General features: G+C 56.3%; 2 protein-coding genes across 6 annotated transcripts; both read right to left on the bottom strand.

Annotated features, from left to right (window-relative positions):
• Positions 1-476: 476 nt before the first annotated feature.
• On the bottom strand, positions 477-1,344 carry INAFM1 (InaF motif containing 1). The gene has a single exon (XM_072755606.1). It carries the CDS (start codon positions 1,205-1,207, stop codon positions 773-775), a length of 435 nt encoding a protein of 144 aa, XP_072611707.1. The 5' UTR covers positions 1,208-1,344; the 3' UTR covers positions 477-772.
• CCDC9 (coiled-coil domain containing 9) lies at positions 1,342-15,568 on the bottom strand. 5 transcript variants are annotated; one of them, XM_072755598.1, is made up of 15 exons: positions 15,483-15,568; positions 13,802-13,875; positions 13,504-13,655; positions 11,619-11,720; positions 11,187-11,426; positions 9,401-9,484; positions 9,135-9,308; positions 8,152-8,333; positions 5,667-5,713; positions 5,429-5,561; positions 4,852-4,942; positions 4,301-4,766; positions 3,874-3,966; positions 2,829-2,878; positions 1,342-2,249 (listed from the first exon to the last, which is right to left on the bottom strand). In XM_072755598.1, the coding sequence occupies exons 5-15, from the start codon at positions 11,361-11,363 to the stop codon at positions 2,232-2,234; spliced, it is 1,515 nt and encodes a 504-aa protein (XP_072611699.1). In that variant the 5' UTR covers positions 11,364-11,426; positions 11,619-11,720; positions 13,504-13,655; positions 13,802-13,875; positions 15,483-15,568; the 3' UTR covers positions 1,342-2,231. The 5 variants fall into 5 exon arrangements, with proteins under 5 accessions (XP_072611699.1, XP_072611683.1, XP_072611694.1 ...); XM_072755582.1 differs by having other exon boundaries at positions 13,551-13,655; XM_072755593.1 differs by having other exon boundaries at positions 4,481-4,766; positions 13,551-13,655.
• Positions 15,569-18,722: the final 3,154 nt, after the last annotated feature.

The raw sequence follows: 18,722 nt of genomic DNA, 5'->3' as shown, positions 1-18,722 counted from the left end.
TCTCTCAGAGCCCAAGAAGGACTCATCCCCTCCTGGCAGCATCCCGACATCTCAGGGTGACTTAGTTCCTGTCCCTGACATTATAATTATACTAATCACAATCCCCAACACCTGAATTCTTGCCAAATCATCCCACTTTTCCACTCATCTCCTGTGCTGTAACAGGAGGGCAGACCTGCTTCTCCTCAGAGGCCCTTGTCTTCTGCCCCAAGTACACAGAAAGCTGGCAAGTCCTTCACACTGTCTGTCTGACCTTCAATTGCCCTGTTGCAGATAAGCTTCCTCTCCTCACCCGAAAAACTACACGATGGTGGTGGGAGAGAAAAGCCCCCGCTCCCCGCCTGCCCGGGTCAAGGGAGAATCCACCCAAACCACCCAGCGTACGAGAGACAAAGATCAGACGCCAGGAAGGCCTTCCCCTCACAAACTTGAAAAGGGAGGCATCTCGCAATCAAATACAACAAACACAGCACCAAGCAGTTGGGGCTGGAGTTTATTGCAGGGGACGCATGGACACAGAGATTCAGAGAGGAGAGGGTGGGCTGTGGGCTCTGTGTTCAGAATCCTACGGAGGGTATCAGGAAGCGTCAGGATGGGGTCTGCCAGATGGCGGAGGAGGACCCTGGCCTGACGGCAGAGGAGCAAGGCCCCGGGCCAGCTCCCCTTGGCCCCCCATTCTTCTGGATGACGGCTCCGGAGACTCTAGGCGGTATCATGAGGAGGGACACCGGGCTCTCGAGGGCTGGCGATCCAGCTTGGGGGGGGAGGCAGGTTACCCGGGTCCTCGCCCCCCCACGGCCTCCGGCGTCTCTCTGGGTGTCTGGCGGCTCGGGCGGCGGCTGGGGTCGCTGTGGCGGCGGCGGCGGCGGCGACTGCGCGGCAGCTCGAGCTGGGGTCGCGGCCCGCCGGGGGCTCCCAGGAGGCAGGAGACCGAGGCAGCGGCGGGCGCCGGGGCGGGCGGCGCGCCCGGGCGGGCGGCGCACGGAGGGGACAGCGCGCTGGGCGGCGGGCCGGCGGGCCCCGCGGGGGGCCGCGTGGGAACCCAGATGAGACCGTAGTAGACGGCGAGCAGCACGGCGGCCAACGAGACGCAGAGAAAGTAGGCGCAGACCGGGGCAAGGCGCAGCCAGCGGCCGCGCGGGCCTTCGCTCAGCCCGGCGCCACCCGGGCTCTCGCCGCCGCCGCCCACGCAGCTCGTGCCCCGCATCCCCGCAGCCCACTCGGCCCCGCGCAGCGGCCCGCGCAGGCCCCGCCCCCTGGGCACGCCCCCTTCCCGGGCCCACCTCCTCGGAGGACCGCCTCCGCGTTGAGCCTCCCTCGCCCAACCCCGCCCCCGCCAGCATGGTCACGCCCCCGAGGGCGGGTCTCCCCCGCCGCGCGCTCTGGGCCCGCCCCCTCCCATCCTCAGCCAATCATTAACAAGCTAAGGCTCAACTAGCGTCCTAACCCCACCCTCCACTTAGCTCTGACCCCGCCCCAGGTGGGCAAAGGCAGCTCTCAGCGTCCGCCAGGCTTAAATGCAAGCCCGCCCAGCGCCTAGCCGCGCCCTCCTCTCTCTGCCCCCCTGCCCCTAGCCGTAACCCCGTCCCCTTTTGGGACTCAGACTTCTCCCAGGCATCTAAGCCCGCCTCCAAGCCCCACGGCCTGGCCAGGTTCAGGCCTTACAAAGCCCTCCTATCCTTAGCCGCAGGCTCGCTCCTCTTCTAGCTCACCTTTCCCCAAATCAAACTCGACTGGAGCATTCGAAGGCACCCTCTCTTACTGGATTCACGCTCTCTAGCCCAGGCTCCACCCCTTTCCTCCGCCTCGCTCCACTGGTTCTAGCACCTTACTGAACACGCCCTCGACCGAGGGCTGCACCCCACGCCCGCATTAGGAACTCCCGTCTAAACCGGCTCTCGCGGCCCCATGCTACGTCTCAGGCCGTGCAGTGTTCTAACTCCATCCAGCAGAACTCTAGCCTCGTCCAGGCGTTCTCACCACGCCCTTCACGAGACCTCCTCTGGATTTAGTGTCCTGAGGTCTAAACACACCCCGAAGCCCCAGCTCGGCCCCACAACCCTTCCCCAACTCCTCCCCGCCACCCTCAATTTCTCCCACTCCCTAAAGCCATGGGATCCAGAGCGGTCTCCGGGGAGGAGAGAGCGCAGCCTGGAAATCCAGACTAACCCCCTCCTGCCGCCCCCACCCCATCAAGGCGGGGAAGCTTCAGTCCCCTCCCAGCAGCGTCTTCAGGAATTCGGGGAGGCCTGCAGGAGGGGGGGGGGAGGGAAGACGTATCAGGGGAGTGGAGGAAGGAAGACCCCTCCCTCCCGCCTCTTCCGCCACGGAAAAGCCCGCCAAGCACAGCAACCCAGCCTGCCCTGCCAGAAACACAGTTCAAAGGTTAGCGGAAGCACTGCGTTTAATCAGAGACCGGGCCGGTGGCCGAGTAATTCCAAGTCCCGTGGAAGAGTCACCGGCTATTTGCCATGCCCCAGATGTAAACTCCAGGAGGCGGGAATCTAGACCTGGGGCCTGGCACCCAGTCCCCGCCCCCCCCCCCCCATGGCTGCCACGAGGTGGGTAACTGGGGGTTGTCTTAGCCCTCCCGGTGCCACGGCGCCCCCGAGGCGAGACGACCACCGCCCCGGTCCCACCCGGTTCGCTGTCCCTGGCTCCGCCCCCCTTACATTTAACCCTCTCCTGGCGGGAGTGTGACGGAAGCAGAGGACAGAGGAGCGAGGCGGCGGGAGGTTAGTGCAGAGCGCGGAGGCCCCAGGCGGCGGGCGCGGTCAGCGGGCGGCCCCCGGTGGCGGGGCGGCCACCATCACCTTGCAGAAACGCACCCTCTGGAAGTCTGTGATCTCCGCGGCCTCCTGGCCCTCGGGGCCCGCCTCTGGGGAGAGAAGGGGCAGTCAGCGGAGGGGACAGTCTTCCCCCACTCCTTCCGGACACCCCCACCCCGTCTAGTTCCCTCTCTTATCCCAACTGAGCCTGGCTTCAGGCGTCCTGAGTTAAGTGGTTTATGGGCCTCGGGCTCCTTTAATATTCCCCACAAGCTGCATGCACCCCACCAGAACCCTGTCTGCAATGGAAGAAATAATCTGGGATGGCCAGATTGTGGTCACTCGGCCAGCATGTAGCCCAAAGACAGCCCCTGGGCACGCTGCCCTCACCTGCCACCTTAAGCACGGTACTGTCGCACCCAGCCACACCCACCCTCACACTCCATGGGCATAAACTAACTCCATCGCACCTGCCCCATTGGACCTGCCCCCCCCTGCCCCTTGGCCACCTGAACTTTGACCAGATCTTCCTTGGCTCTGCCCCAAACCCTAACCTCGCTCCTGGGGAGGTGAGGTCCCTGCTTCGAAACCTGGTTTGCACTGAGGGAGGTGGAGAGATGGGGTTGGGCCCAACATTCTAATGGGGTCTGCATTTCTATTCTAATTTACCTTGCTTCATTAGACCTCAGAACTCCAATCCTGCCCAGAGCAAAATCCGCAAACCTGCCATGCTCTCCATTCTTACTTTTGACCTATTTCAATTTCTCATCCTGCCTTCAGCCCCGCCCCTTGAAGCTAGCCCCACCCCATTACTTTTAGATTACATCCCCAAGCCCCTGGGGCCCCTCTAAATCCTAATCCTATCCTGGCTCCACCTCCTTACCCGCAGGCCCCCCCTCCACTCAATTCCCCAGCACCCCAGAGGTCCTCCACTTCACTGCACCCACCCTGATCTTAGCACCATAGCCTCACCCCCAGGTCCACTGCTACCCCTACCCCACACACCCAGGTCCCCTCTATCCTACTCTCCCCAAACCCTCCCCTCAGCCCCAGAGGGAGAAAAAGGAAGGAAGGAGGCCATCTCAGGCCCCATCCACTCCCCCACCTGGAGCTGCCTCAGACCCTTCCTCTTCAGCTTTCTGGGTTCCTGGGAGGCTGGGCCCACTCTCCAGGGAGGCAGGGGCTGGCTGGTCACCTCCTGGGGAAGGGGAGGCCCAGTCAAGCCCTTACCCCACCAAATATCCACCCCACCCTGAGAGAGAAGGCCCTGGGGGAGTGAGGGTGTTCAAGGACACACTTGGGGAATATCATTTGAGGACGTGAATTCTTTATTGGGGAGGGGGATCTGTGGCCCAGAGCAGGGGCAGGATCTGAGGGAAGGGCATTCCAGAGACAGGCCTGGACTGTCCTCCCTAGCCTCCAAAGTGGTGGGGCACACGGGGTCCTGGGGCCCAGCCCCTCATGGTCCCCTCTGCACGCGCACACACACACAAGCAGCAAGCTTCATGCATTTCCAAAAGGCCAGGCCTCACCCGGAGACAGGGCATCAGCCGGGTGAGTGTTCCGGGGAGAATTCAGCTCCATCTCTTCACCCCAGTCAGACACAGGCTGGTGGTCCCCAGGGGGCAAAAAGGGGCTAGAAGGTGTGGCAGGGGCTTGGGGAAGTGGCAGGGGCTCCTCTGGCCTGAAGGGCTCTTTGTCAGCCTGCTCACCGGTGGGGCTTCCGGTGGGGCTTCCAGTGGGGCTTCCAGTGGGGCTTCCAGTGGGGCTTCTGGTAGGGCTTCCGGTGGGGTCAGCCTCTTGGGGTTGATGGTCTTGGGCTGGTTGTTCTTCCTCCTCCTCAGCCTCTTCTTCCTCCTCGATCTCCTCCTCCTCACTCACGTCTTCCCACTCCTCATCCTCCCCCTCGTCCTCCTCCCCCTCGTCCTCTTCCCCCTCATCCTCCTCCCCCTCATCCTCAGGGGGCCGGTGGGCAGGAGGAGCTGGGGTCTCAAGTGGCTGTAGGGAACACAAGGTAGGTTGGGAAGAGGGTGTGGGCCCTGAGTATCCCCAGGCCCCTGCCCAGAGATGACAGCCACCCTACCTGTGTGGGCGCCTCCTCAGGTGGAGTGGGCTGTGAGGCCTCAGAGGCTGGGGACACCACCTCCTTCGTCTCCCAGCGGTCATCATGGTCACTGGAGGGAACGGAGGAAAGGGGTCAGGCCCAGGTGGACAGGAAGAAGGAGCTTCCCGCCTCTGGGTCCTCCCCAGAAAAGAGCTACAAAATTCAACTTGGGGCGCAAGGGGCCTGCAGATTTCCAGGTGAGGATCCAGCATGTTCGAGTGCTGAGGAGAAAATGGTGGGTGTGTGTCCCCAGGGGTCAGGGACAGACAGCTGGGAGGGGGGCCAGGTGGCAGAAGACGTGTGAGAGGGAACAAAGGGAGAGACGGAGGTAAAGCAAAGAGTAGGCCCCAACTCTCCCAGAGCAAGAACCTGACCCAGAGAGAGACAAGTACCTGAGAACAGACAGGGAAGAGACAGCACAGACACACACACACACACACACACACACACACACACACACACACACACACACAAGCCAGAACCACCAGAGACAGAGCCCAACAGCCCTGCTGGAAGCATGGGGGTCTACACACGCCAGGGGAAGGGGTGCCCCCACCTATAGGCACGAGGGGCTGCCTTGGTCTGGGGTCGGCTACTCTTCTTCTTCCTGCGGCTGACCTCAGCTTTGTGCTGGGACAGGAACTCCCTGAAAGTCGGGGGCTTGGGGGGCCGAGTCCAGGCCTGATCATCTGCAATAGAACCCAGGAGGAATCAGGGATGGGGGGCATGGCACAAACCAATCCCCAGGCCTGGCCCTGCCAGCTGCCCCACCCCACCCGAGGACACCCACTCACCGTAGCGGTGAGATGGTTCAAGGGCAGCAACTGGACCATCCTTGAACCTGGGGAAAAGAGAAAGGGGGTGAGCACGCAGCTGGGAGAATAGTGGGAGCAAGAGGGGTGGGGAGAGATGTGGGCTGAGATCAGAAATCAAGGTCATAGAGGGAAACACTGATTAGAAGGCAGACAGGTGATGGACAAGAGGCAAACTTGACACTGTAGTGACAGATAACAGAGAGAAAAAACTCAGTAACTGACCAAAACAAAAACAGCTAGTACATGATCCCCAGCTTCTGGTGTGGCCTCAATTCTTATCACTGTCTCCCATCTCCCCAGATAAGCAGTCTCCTACTACACAGAGCTCCTGCCTCAGGGCCTTTGCACCTGCTGCTCCTGGAACACTTCCACAGACCTTTCAGTGGCCTGCACCCCACCTCCTCCAGGCCCCAGCTCAGATTCTCCTAGACACTGGTCTAAAATAATCACATTATTATATATATCACCAAGGTCTAAAACAAGACCCTTTGTACTCCCTTTCACTGTTCTTCATAACCTGCACTGGATCTATTACTGAATAGATCCTTTCCAACTAGACTCTAGCTTCCCTGAAGGCAGAAGCATTTTGTTCACTACTACATCCCCATCACCTGTCATGATACAGAGAAGGGACTCAATACATTTGCTGATGGAGGCACCTGGGTGGCTCAGTCAGTTAAGCACCTGCCTTGGGCTTAGGTCATAATCCTGGAGGATCGAGCCCCACATCAGGCGTCCTGCTCAGCGGGGAGCCTGCTTCTCCCTCTCCCTCTGCCCTTCCCCCTGGTTGTGCTCGCTCTCTAATAAATAAAATCTTAAAAAAAAAAAAAAAAGCTGCTAAAATCAAAGCATGCATTCATCAATGAGACTTGCTGCAGACTACTTTGGGGACATTTTATCATTCTTAACCCTGAGAATGTCTCCTAAAAGCCTTAGAAAGATCAGCTAGGATATCCATGCAAAGTATTTCTCACACTTGTGCAAGCCTGGCTCACAATCCACAAATAAATGCTCTGACCACTGGGCACACACACACCACCCTCTATCTCCAGCGAGTGCCAACAATAAAAGTGACTGTCATGAAAACTTCCAAAGGGTGCGGGACGGCTGGGTGGCTAAGTTGGGCATCTGACTCTTGATTTCGGCTCAGGTCATGATCTCAGGGTCATGGGACTGAGCCCCGTGTGGGGGGTCTGTGCTCAGCAGGGAGTCTGCTTGAGGATTCTCTCTCTCCCTCTGCCACTCCCCCTGCTTGCATGTGCTTTCTCTCTCAAATAATTAATGAATTAAACCACAACTGCAGATCTTATGATTGCTGTTGGCTGGCTCTGGTACAGAAGTTGGCCTTTTTGTCAATGACACAAGGGTATAGCTTTGCTTTAAGTTGGACTAACTGGATGCTTCCCAGGACCTGAAAGGGGACACAAGTAGGACAAGGATAACAGTGGCACCTGGATAGGGAGTTTGGGTTTGGGGGGCTGCGGTTTGAAGGTGTAATCACTGTTAGCAATTCCTCACGCCTTCTCCATTTAGAATTTCCATCTGTACCCTTACCCAGGGCGCCACTGCAGTACCATCAACTGGAGCCGTGTAATGTCCCGCCCCAGTAATGCTGGGTCTGTTGCTAACAGAATGGGAAATATGTCCACCTCCCTCCTGCACATCTGCCAATGCCATGACCAGCACTTCTCCAGAGGGCTGCTTCTGCCTGAACCCGAGTATGAGCCCACATGGAGCTGAACTGAGTTCAGCCTAGAAGCCAGGCCTAGCTGGACCCAAAGCTTAGAGCCCAGCCTGGATCAGCCAAACCCAGCTGACCTGTAAATAGATGAGGAAAAAAATGGCTTTCAAAAGAGAAAAAAGGCCAGCTCCTGACTGGCATCTGCCTGGGTGGCTCAGTCAGTTAAGAGTCTGCCTTCAGGGATCCCTGGGTGGCGCAGCGGTTTGGCGCCTGCCTTTGGCCCAGGGCGCGATCCTGGAGACCCAGGATCGAATCCCACGTCAGGCTCCCGGTGCATGGAGCCTGCTTCTCCCTCTGCCTGTGTCTCTGCCTCTCTCTCTCTCTCTCTCTCTGTGTGACTATCATAAATAAATAAAAATTAAAAAAAAAAAAAAAGAGTCTGCCTTCAGCTCAGATCATAATTCTGAGGTCCTGGGATCGAGTCCACATCGAGCTCCCTGCTCAAAGGGGAGCCTGCTTCTCCCTCTCCCTCTGCTGTTCCCCCTGCTTGTGGTCTCTGGCTTGCTCTCTCTCTCAAATATATAAGAAAAAGGAAGAGAAGAGAAGAGATTTTATATGCCAGGGATTTGGTAGTGGTTATGCAACACAATGATTGCTAATTGATACACAAGGTAGGACGAGAGAGAGAGAGAGAGAGAGAGAGAGAGAGAGAGGGAGGGAGAAAGGAGTAAGTCAGGGTGAAGGTCAAGGAGCCAGACAAGAGCAGACAAAGGGGACACTCACATCCCATCGGTCTTCTCAGCATCCCACTCCCGCCGCCACTGGCCGGTGGGCTTGCGGTGTCTCTGCAGCCGTTCCTGGTCGATCTTTTCCCTCTCCTGCTTCCAGCGCAGATACTCCGACCGCTCCCGGCCCGTCATGGAGAGCGTCATGTCACCAGCACTGCCCAGGCCAGCCCGGCGGCCCTGCCCACACCCAGAAAGGCAGTCAGAGCCCCGTTCCACAAGCCAGCCCACTCAGTCTCACCCCCATGCCCTCTGGGCTCAGACATAGGGCCATGTTCAAGGTCACACAAGAAGAAGGTGACGGGGTAGGGATCAGAACCAGGTCAGCTCACGTGGCATCTCCTCAGAGAGACCATCCCAGGGCATTCCTCTCTATTCCCTCTCGCTGCAAGGTTTTTCTTCACAATGTTTCACATTACCCAACACCTTACTATATGTTCGTTTATATGGCTCCCTGCAGAATCTACTTCAGGGCAGGGGATTTGCCTTAAGACTCAGCCCCAGCACCTAAGTTGGCATCCCACACCCAGCAGGTCCCAGTAAGCATTACTGACGCTAGCCAGAGCGCACAGCACCTAAAAGCATCATAAAGCTGTTCAGGGAAAAGAGCTATGGTCCCCGCTCAAGAAGGGACCATTAGCCTGGGGCTGAACATGAGGTGTGGGGGCCCCTGGGTGGCTCAGTGGTTGCGTGTCTGCCTTCGGCCCAGGATGTGATCCCAGAGTCCTGGGATCGAGTCCTGCATCGGGGTCTCCGCAGGGAGCCTGCTTCTCCCTCCTCCTATGTCTATGTCTCTGCCTCTCTCTCCATGTTTCTCATGAATAAATGAATTAAAAAAAAAAAAAAGATGGGGTGGGGAGGCCACCCCTCCCTGCTGGGCCTGGCACTCAGGCACACCCTCAATCAAATGTATGCTGCAGAAAGGACAGAATGGCTGCAGAGCGGTAGCGGACCTGGGGTGCCCCAGCTGCCAGCACGCACCTGCCGCTCCTGCTCCAGGCCGCAGCGCACCCGCTCAAAGTCAGGCCCCCCCCAGTTGCGCCCGTGCCGGCGGCTGCCTTCCCGGCGGTCCCGCTCAGGCTCCTCCAGGGGCCCAGTGCGCCGCCGGGGGTCGTCCAGGAAGTTCCGCACAGGGTTGGGCTCCAGCACACCTTCCTACGGGCACAGGGAGTAGGGGTGGGGGTTGGAGAGTGCCCCCAGGCCCAAGCGGCTCCACCCCACCACCAGGACGCCTCCCTGGCACTGACCCGCTGGTTGCGCTCATACTCCGCAATCTTCTCCATCTCCTCGTTCATCTTCTCGATGTTCTGCCGCCGCCGTTCCTCCCACTCCTGGTGGCACGTAGAAGAGAGACGCTGGGGTGTCAGGAAGATGCTAACAACGCCAGTGTTTGTTAGCATCTGCGCAGAATGACCATGGCAGGCCTGAGTCTCTCTCCGTAGACAGGCCTGCTGGCAAGGCCGGCTCCTGACTGGCATCTGGGAACTTGATGCCCAGAACATTCCTGGGCAATGGTTAACTATAAAGGGGGCCTAAAGTGCCTTAGCTGCCCGTGCAAGTGGCAGGGTACATGCTGAACATACCGAACGACTGCTTTCCTTCTGGTGTCTAGGATTTGCATGTGTACGAGGCAGAGAGGACCTATGTGACCACCACCCAACAAAAACCCCAGGGACTTGGTCTCTAGGAAGCCCTCGTGGACAGCCCTTCACATGTGTTGTCATGATTCAACACTGGAGGAATTAAGGACACTGTGAGGTGTGACTGCATTCCACAAGAACGTTCGGGAGCCTACACCTGAGCTCCTCCAGACATTGTCCTGTGCACCTTCTTTGTTTGGTTTTGCATCATAATAAATCTTAGCCATCAATCAATCTTTCTAGGAGAACAATGAACCCTACAAAGGAGCTGGGGACCCCAACACTCCATAGCTGCACAGAAATTATCCCAAAAGCAACAATAACTTAGGAGATGTGGCAGGGTGACGACCCACACACACAATCCATTCTCCCCTCTTCCGTGGTAACAGAATTTTAAATGAGCACACGGCCAAGTTGCTGGAGAAGACGTTTTCATTCCCAGGGCTCAACATACGGGAGAGAAACTTCCATCTTGGTTAAGCCATGGTGTTCTGAGGTCTTTTGGAGACAGCAGCCTTAACGTGTGCAAACACCCATAAGTAACATTCCTTAAGCACTTGAGCATTATCAGGATTTCCATGCCCCATGTCCCAGAATACTGGTGATAACCTTGAAACCTGATTATTATTCCCCTGAGAGCCTAGGAGATTCCAGAGGGAAGTGAGTTGCCCAGGGACAGGGAACTAATCGAACAGAGTTGACCCCAAGTCAGATCTGCAGATCTGCACGCCAGGGCGGTAGAGCAGTCACAGTAAGACATCACTGCTCCCGGCAAATAAATCCAGGCTATGAGACAGAACAAGAGAGACGGGGCGGGGGGGGGGGGGGGGGGGGGGGTTAGGGAGGTTAGGGAGGGGGTGTAGCATTTCACTAAAAAGAGAGAACAAAGACATAGGTCAACAGAAGGTGGGGAGGGGTGGCAAGTATGCACCAGACAGCAAAAAAAGGGCAATAAAGAGACAGGTAGGGGCAGCCCGGATGGCTCAACAGTTTAGCTGTCTTCAGCCCAGGGGGTGATCCTGGGGTCCCAGGATGGGGTCCCGGGATTGAGTCCCGCATCAGGCTTCCTGCAAGGAGCCTGCTTCTCCCTCTGCCTCAATCTCTCTCTCTGTCTCTCTCTGTCTCTCGTGAATAAATAAATAAAATCTTAAATAAAATAAATAAATAAATAAAATCTTAAAACAAAAAAAAATGTTTGAGAGACAGGGAGAGTCTACTAAGCACGAGTCAGGGGAGGGAGGGAGGAATAGGAGAGAAAGAGCTGATGGTAGGGCTCACATACAGAAAGATGGACAATCGGACACTCAGAAATGGGTGTTTGAGAGCAGAAACCAGGAGGAAGGAGACAGTAAGAACCTCAGCCAGAGGACTCCAGCCTGTTCCAGGCTCCTACCTTAGATTTGCGGTCAGCCACTGAGGTATCTCCAGCTCCAGAAAGATGAGGGGACCCTCGGCCCCGGCCTCTACGGCCGCGGCCCCCAGCTCCTCCTCGAGGCTGCTCCCCACAACTGTCCTCCCAGCTGCGGGCTGCCCGGCCCATGCCTGCCCGGCCTCCATGTTGGGGGGGCATCCGGCCTCCCTTGCTGGCCCCTGGGGGCCGTGGGATCCCGGGAGACCTTCGAGAGGTCTTCTCCTGGAAGAGGGGAGGGAGGAAGAGCACAGAGACTGGAATGCAGAAGCAGGGACAGCCCAGCTCAGAGGGCAGCTGCAAGATTTGAGGCTGCCCGGAAGGCTGGGGAAGCTGGGGGGGGGCTCTCAGGCCTCGGGTCTCAACTCTCACCCCGTCCCTGTCCTGATGAGGCCCCCAACCCAGTGTGGAGCTCACCGCCTCAACTGCCACGTTCTCCTTCTCCACTGAGCGGTTCTTCCGGGGCGCTGTCACGGCTACTCCCTCGAGTTCGGCTTTTTTCCGGTCCTCCTCAATCTCCTGGGAGCAAACATCAGCAGGAAGAAAGTGTCAGGGCACCTGGTGCCCGCTGGATTCCCACAGCCCCCTGAGCTCCTCTCAAGATCAGCCCCCACCTGAGCCTCTCTCCTGAACTTCTGACAAGACAGCTGGTCACTTCAGCACCTTCCCCTTCACGCCACCACACTGGTTCCCTGCTCAGAAACCTCCTGTGGTACCCACCTCTGAGTAAGAGCCAAAAGCTTCCCCGCAGATTACATGGCCCTACGGAGGTCTGGCCTCGTTACCATTCTGACCTTATCCCCCACCCTCCCCCCTTCTCATCCCCCTTGCTCATTCTGCCTTCTCACTGTTCCTAGAACGTACTAGGCTCTGATCCACCTCAGGGCCTCTGTACCTCTGCTGAAAACACTCTTCCCCCTAAGAGCCTTCAGTCCCTCACCTCCTTCAGACTTTTTAAAAATATTTTATTTATTTATTTATGAGAGACACACACAGAGAGAAAGAGAAGCAGAGACATAGGCAGAGAGAGAAGCAGGCTCTATGCAGGGAGCCCGACGTGGGACTCAATCCCAGGACTCCAGGATCACACCCTGGGCCGAAGGCAGGCAGGCATTCAACCACGGAGCCACCCAGGTGTCCCTTCCTTCAGGTTTCTGCTCCTAAAATGTCTCCTTCTCAGAGGCCTTCCCTGACCAACTTACAGAAACCACCTACCCCACCATTCTCATGGCCCTTCTGTTCACTGCTTGACCTTGTATGTACTTTGCCTATTGTCTGCTTTCCCCTTTGCAACAGAAACTGCCTGAGGACAGGGATATCTGGCTGTTTTGTTCACTGATTTATAACCCAAGCCTAGAACAATTCGTGATATACAACACAAACTCGACATGCTGCCTTTTTTTTTTTTTCAAGTAAATGAATGAATGCATGAAAAATGAGTAAGTGAAACCCACTCTTTCTTCCAGGTTCCTTCTTAGGAACAGCCTCATCAACTGCTCTGTCACTTTTGACAAGGACCTGGGCCACATCTTGGCCCTTCCCTTCTCCTCCCCATCTCTGCCACCACCTGTCATTGAGTCCTCCCAACAGCCCTATCCCAGGCCTGGGACCTCTTCTCCTCGCCGAAGTCCCTGCCTCAGCTTCCTCCTTGGTCTCTGGGCTCTGATATCGACTCCTCCCACCCATCACCACACAGCACCCAGGGGGCTCTTCCTAAAAGGCTATTCTGACCAGATCCCACTCCTGCTCAAAACCCTCCATAGTTCCCCAGTGCTCTCAAGAAAAAGTCCAAATTCTCAGCCTGGCTGCCAGGATCAATAGCCCTCCACTGACCTTCCAACACTAAGCCCCAAATTTCTGCACAAACTGTTCCCTCTACTTGAAACACATTCAGCTCCTCTTTTCAGCTAGCTAACTCAGCCTTCATGTCTCAGAATCTCTTCCTCCAAGAAGCCCTCCCTAATATCCCCCAGACTGGGTGAGGAGCCCCCTCTGGGACCTCCAAACCCCTGAACTCCTGCAGCCCAACCCAGCCCACTCTGGGTCATCACTGCCTGAAGCAAGGTCTGCGCCCCCAAAGGACTGTGAACTCTGGAAAAACAGGCTCAGGGCTGTCTCAGTCATAGCTATGTCCCCAGTAACACTAAGCCTAGCAGTGAAAACCCTGGCAAGTATTCATGTATGAATGATGGGATGATGGAATGAAGGAAGGAATGGCAGGCTTAGGTCTTTGGTTTTTATCCTGAAAGTGATGGGGAGCCATGAAAAGGTTTGAAGGAAGGGAGAGGTGAGCGAAACTCACTGCGGGGAGGAGAGGGGATGGGGTCTCCCAGGGCGGGGCTAGGGCACCTGGTAGCGCCGGATAAGGGCCTCATTCTTTCGCCGAAGAGCCTCGATCCTCTTGTCCAACTCAGCATCTTTCTCCTCCTTCGATTTCAGATCCAGTGTGGCTGACTGAGAGGAGGAGACAGTTGAGAGACAATAAGAAAAACCTACACCCACTCCGGCCCCATTCGATCCAGGGTCTGAATCTTGGGTTCCCTCATCACGAGCCCCAGAACCCAAAGCTCAGATTCCAGAAACCCCACTTTCCATCTCACCATTCCGCTGGCTAGGTGGGGCCAGGGTCCCAGCAAACTTCCCCTGCACAATCTGGACACAGCACAGGGGGTTCCTGAGGGCAGAGGGAACAGAAAGAACTAAGGCCAATGCCTCCTCAGTCTGCTTCCATCTCACCCTTACTGGGGACTCCTCTCAAACACATTTGCACATAAACACCACCACCTGCATCCCAGAGAATTCTAGCCCTCACTCCCACCGCCTTTTCTTGTGCTACCTCAGCCCTGACCTGGAGAAATGCACACTCCGCCATTTGTACCCACCCATTCCCCACTTCAACACTAGTCACGCCCACCTTGGGAAAGTTCTGGTCCCACCCTACCGCTTAAGGAAACATCCAACACTGCTCCCTTCCAAAGATTCTATCTAGTTCAGCCTCCACACCCCAGAGCTGGGAGTTTCAACCCAGGGCCTCCATCTCCAGAGAGCTTCAGATACATCCTCTCATCCCCAGTCTGTACAAGAAGATTCTAGGCCCACGTTCCTGGGCCCACTCTGGTCCCGCTCCATCCCCGAAAACATTCTAAATCCACCTTTTTCCCAGGAATGTTTCAGAATCGTCCATAACTCCACACTCAAAATACGTTCGAACCCTACGCCTACAGGTTGCCCTGACCCTGGGAGAACCCTTTAAGCCCACACCTCCTTCTGGGATGTCCTAGTCCCGCCCCCAACATCCCGAGGAAGGTGCCGCTGCCTCCGCAACAACTCCGCAAAGGAAACTGGCCCAGTACTCACTAGAGAGGCTTCCTGGGCCTGGCTCAACCACCCCACAGAACTTCCCGGCCGGCGCGCGCCTTTGCAGGGGGAAGCTCCAGCCTCCAACCCGTCGGAAAGGCCACGGCCCCAGCCCCCGCCGGGACCAACTTTGCGGCCCCGCCTTTCCCTCTAGGCCTCTAACCCCGCCCACAGGCGCATCCAGAGTCTGGCCCCGCTTCAGACTTTCCCAGCCAACCCCTCGGCCCCGCCCCCTGGCCCCCAGGCAGAGGCCTGAACCCGCCCCCCGCTCCTCGCGCTAGCCCGTCGGCCCCGCCTCCGCTTTGCCCAGCCCAGCTCCCAGCCCCGCCCCCTCGCGGCCGGCTATGGCCCCGCCCCCGGCGCCCCTGGCCGAGGTCCTGGCGCCCGCGCCAGCTTCTGCGCCGACGCTCTGACCGAGCCCCTGGCTCCTGCAAAACTTTCTGGCACCACCACCCCCCAGCATTCCCCGCCGACAGCCCTGGCCCCGCCCCCTGCCACCCACAACTTCTGAGTCTAGCCTCCGCCTTCGCGTCCGCCTCGGCAGTCAGGGCCGACCATCAGGGCCCACTTCCAGCTCGGGCAAAACTTTCTGGCCCCGCCTCCAGCGCGTTCAGCCAGCGCCCCGGCCCCGCCCCCCAGCTCTCCGGGCGGTATTGGTCCCCGCCCCGCCTCCCTGTGCCCACCCACGCCCCCGCCCCGCCCACAGCCCGGCCCGCCAGTGCCCGGCCCACCCGCCGCCGGCCCGCCCCGCCAGCGCCCCTCCAGCCTCCCAAGTGGGCGTCCCGTCCCCGCCCCCCGCAGAGTACTCTGGCCCCGCCCCCGCGGCCTGCTCGCGGCCCCGCCCGCGCCCGCGCCCGTTCCCCTCACGTGGGGCGCCAGGCCCCGCCCTCTCCGGGCGCGCTCCCGGCCCCCTCCCCCGGTCACCTGTCCCGGAGACCCCGCGGCGTCCGCGACTCCGGCTCCGTCGGCCTCCGCGTCCGCAGCTCCCGGGCCGCGCGCGTCACTTCCCGTCCGCACCACGTGAAGGGGGGGAACTAAAGAGAGTCACTTCCGCTCCTGCCGGCCGTTTCCGGGAGCCTTAAAGGCGCCGCGCCCCCGCGGGTGCGGGCGGGCGTGTGTCTAGGTGGTCCTCGAGAGTGTTCTGGAAGCTTGCTTCACTCGGTTTGGCCTAGATTACCTCCTTGCGGGGAAAGGAGACACCGTCCTCTCCTGGCCTCTACAGGCTTCCTTTTCCTTCCCATAAATAGGTTCTGGGCCCTGGGCAATGACTCCTGGAAGCCTCACCTGCCAGACTTGTGCTGGGGGTGGGCTAGGGGGGAGCCCCTCACCCTCCTGCAATGAAACCTTAGTTGTAGAAGCTTAAAATTTCCAACCCTTAGAATCTTTCCTTCATTCCCTAAATCTGCATTGAGTGCCAAGCTTGGGAGGTGAAGTGCCTGGGGGGAGGAGGGGAGTCAAGGCGATGCACAAGGCAGACCCCATCCCTTCCCTCAGGAGGGGAGGCACAAGTACATGTGAAATAACAGAAATAGAAATGTGGGAGCTACCTTGCAGAGAGGCAGGAGGAGAGGCCTCAGGGTGAGAGGCAGGGGCTGCCCAGAGCACACACAGCCTGTGCAAAGGCCCTGTGGTGAGTGAGCTTAGTGCATTCCAGGAACTGGAAAAAGCTCAGAGAGGGAGCCACTGGATTTGGCTACAGAAAGCAGGAGGATTACTTGCATTAACCAAAAATTCGTTGTGATGAACCTGTCGTCACAATTGATAAAAAGTTGGGGATCCCTGGGTGGCTCAGTGGTCTGGCGCCTGCCTTGGCCCCGGGGCATGATCCTGGAGTCCCGAGATCAGGTCCCGCGTCAGGCTCCCTGCATGAAAACTGCTTCTCCCTCTGCCTGTGTCTCTGCCTCTCTCTCTGCCTCTTATGAATAAATAAATAAAATCTTTTTAAAAATTTGATAAAAAGTTTTGACAATTATAAGTGTGGGCAGACAAGATTCCCTGAGGTTGCTGGTCATTTTATCTTGTCATTTAAAACTGGCAAGTGGAAGTACCTACTAATCCCTCATTCCTTATAAAGTTACTGTTTATATATATATATAAGGTTACTGTTAACAGCCTTTCAAAGAATCTCTCTGCATATATAACTGAATTTCTTATGACTCCCCAAATACCTGCCAAGTTCACTACATGCTTCTTTAGTTTATTCATATGTCAGCTCCACTTAGGGACCTCTCTTGAAGCCACCTGTTTGAAAATTGCAAAACCTCCCATTACAATTCTTCTTCCCACTGTTTTTCCATTTTCCTGTTCACCCTCTGAACTCACCAAATGTTTTACTTACTTATCTTGTTTTCTGTCTCCTCCACCGTATCTTCTTCCTATAACCTGCTGTGTCCCCAGTGCCTCTAACAATACCTCATGCATAGTAAACTCTCCAAGAAAATGTGTTTATGAATGGGTGAATCTTTATTACAACTATATTCTCCTTTCCTATAAAACAAAAAGCTTATATACTACAGTGAGATTATAGATCTTTATTTTAACAATGGATGGCTGACAACCTTTAAAACTGCTGTGTGAGGGGCACCTGGGTGGCTCAGTTGGTTAAACATCTGCCTTCAGCTCAGGTCATGATCTCAGAGTCCTGGGTTGGAGACCCACATTGGGCTCCCTGCTCAGCAGGGACTCTGCTCCCTCTGCCTCTGTCCTTTACCTCGCTCATGCTCGCTCGCTCACTCTTTCTCTCTCTGTCTGAAATAAATAAGACCTTTGGTGGGGGGGGAAAGGGTATTTAAAAAAAAGTTTTTTTTTTTTCTTTTTTTTTTTTCTTTTTTTTTTTTTTCTTCCTCTTTAAAAAAAAGTTAATTCACATTACAACTTTTCAGTAAAAATAAAGCATGGTGGACACAGGTAGTTTAGGGCCTGTAGTTCATACAAAGCTGGAAGCCCTCTTGAAAAATAGAATAAAAAAGGTTAAAAAAAAAAAAGTTATAAGACAGGAGCACCTCCCAGGGGGTTGGACAGAGCCCTGGCTCTGTTGGACACAGCATCTGGAGGCTCCCACTTCATCTGCCTGGTGGCAAAGCCATCTCTGACGGTGTCATATCAGCAAGAAAGTTGTGCCCACTTTCACTCCCCCAAGCAAGGCCTGAATGCATGTTTCCCCACAGCCTCACTGACACGGTGTTTTGTCACTTTTGATCTTTGCCAATCTGATGGCCCAAGGGTGGCGTAGACTGAACTGAGTCACTTCTCCCCTGGCGAAAAGTGACATTTTCATACACATTCATCTATGCATATATCCATTGCTTGTGGGGGTGGAGAGAAAGAGGGATGCTGAAAAGTACAATAAGATTCTGTCTCTGCTTGCATCTGTGTTGTAATGTCAAAAAAAAAATGAGGGGATCCCTGGGTGGCTCAGAGGTTTAGTGCCTACTTTCAGCCCAGGGCATGATCCTGGATCCCAGGATGGAGTCCCGCATCAGGCTCCCTGCATGGAGCCTGCTTCTCCCTCTGCCTATGTCTCTGCCTCTCTCTGTGTGTCTCTCATGAATAAATAAATAAAATCCCGGGCAGCCCGGGTGGCTTAGTGGTTGAGCATATGCCTTCGGCTCAAGTCGTGATCTGGGGTGAGGTCGAGTCCCACATCGGGCTCCCCATAGGGAGCCTGCTTCTCCCTCTGCCTGTGTCTCTGCCTCCCTCTCTGTGTCTCTCATGAATAAATAAATAAAATCTTAAAAAAAAGAATCTTGAGGGGCAGCCCAGGTGGCTCAGCGGTTTAGCACCGCCTTCAGCCCAGGGCATGAACCTGGAGACCCGGGATCAAGTCCCACATCAGGCTTCCTGCATGGAGCTTGCTTCTCCCTCTGCCTGTGTCTCTGCCTCTCTCTTTCTGTTTCTCTAATAAATAAATAAAATTTATAAGTAAATAAATTAAGTAATTAATTAATCTTGAGATGGGAGGCGCCTGCATGACACAGTCAATTGGGTATCTGACTCTTTTTTTTTTTTTTTTTAAGAGTCTCTGACTCTTGATCTCAGCTCAGGTCTTTATTTTTTTTAAGAAGTTTTATTTTACTTTATTTTTCTATTTCTTAGAGAGATTGAGAGCACAAGCAGGGGGTGGGAGCAGAGAGAGAAGCAGAAAAAGAATCCCAAGCAGGCTCC

The sequence above is a fragment of the Vulpes vulpes genome, chromosome 1 (assembly GCF_048418805.1).
Source record: "Vulpes vulpes isolate BD-2025 chromosome 1, VulVul3, whole genome shotgun sequence".
NCBI classification, from domain to species: domain Eukaryota; kingdom Metazoa; phylum Chordata; class Mammalia; order Carnivora; family Canidae; genus Vulpes; species Vulpes vulpes.
This window is presented reverse-complemented; position numbering and strand designations above follow the sequence as displayed.

Coding starts and splice junctions, on each gene's coding strand:
- INAFM1 (XM_072755606.1), bottom strand. CDS start 1,207: ATGCGGGGCACGAGCTGCGTGGGCGGCGGCGGCGAGAGCCCGGGTGGC.
- CCDC9 (XM_072755582.1), bottom strand. Junction 11,427..11,618: donor AGAACGTGGCAGTTGAGGCG/GTGAGCTCCACA, acceptor CCCCTCTTCCAG/GAGAAGACCTCTCGAAGGTC. Junction 8,334..9,134: donor GCCTGGAGCAGGAGCGGCAG/GTGCGTGCTGGC, acceptor GGGTGTGGGCAG/GGCCGCCGGGCTGGCCTGGG.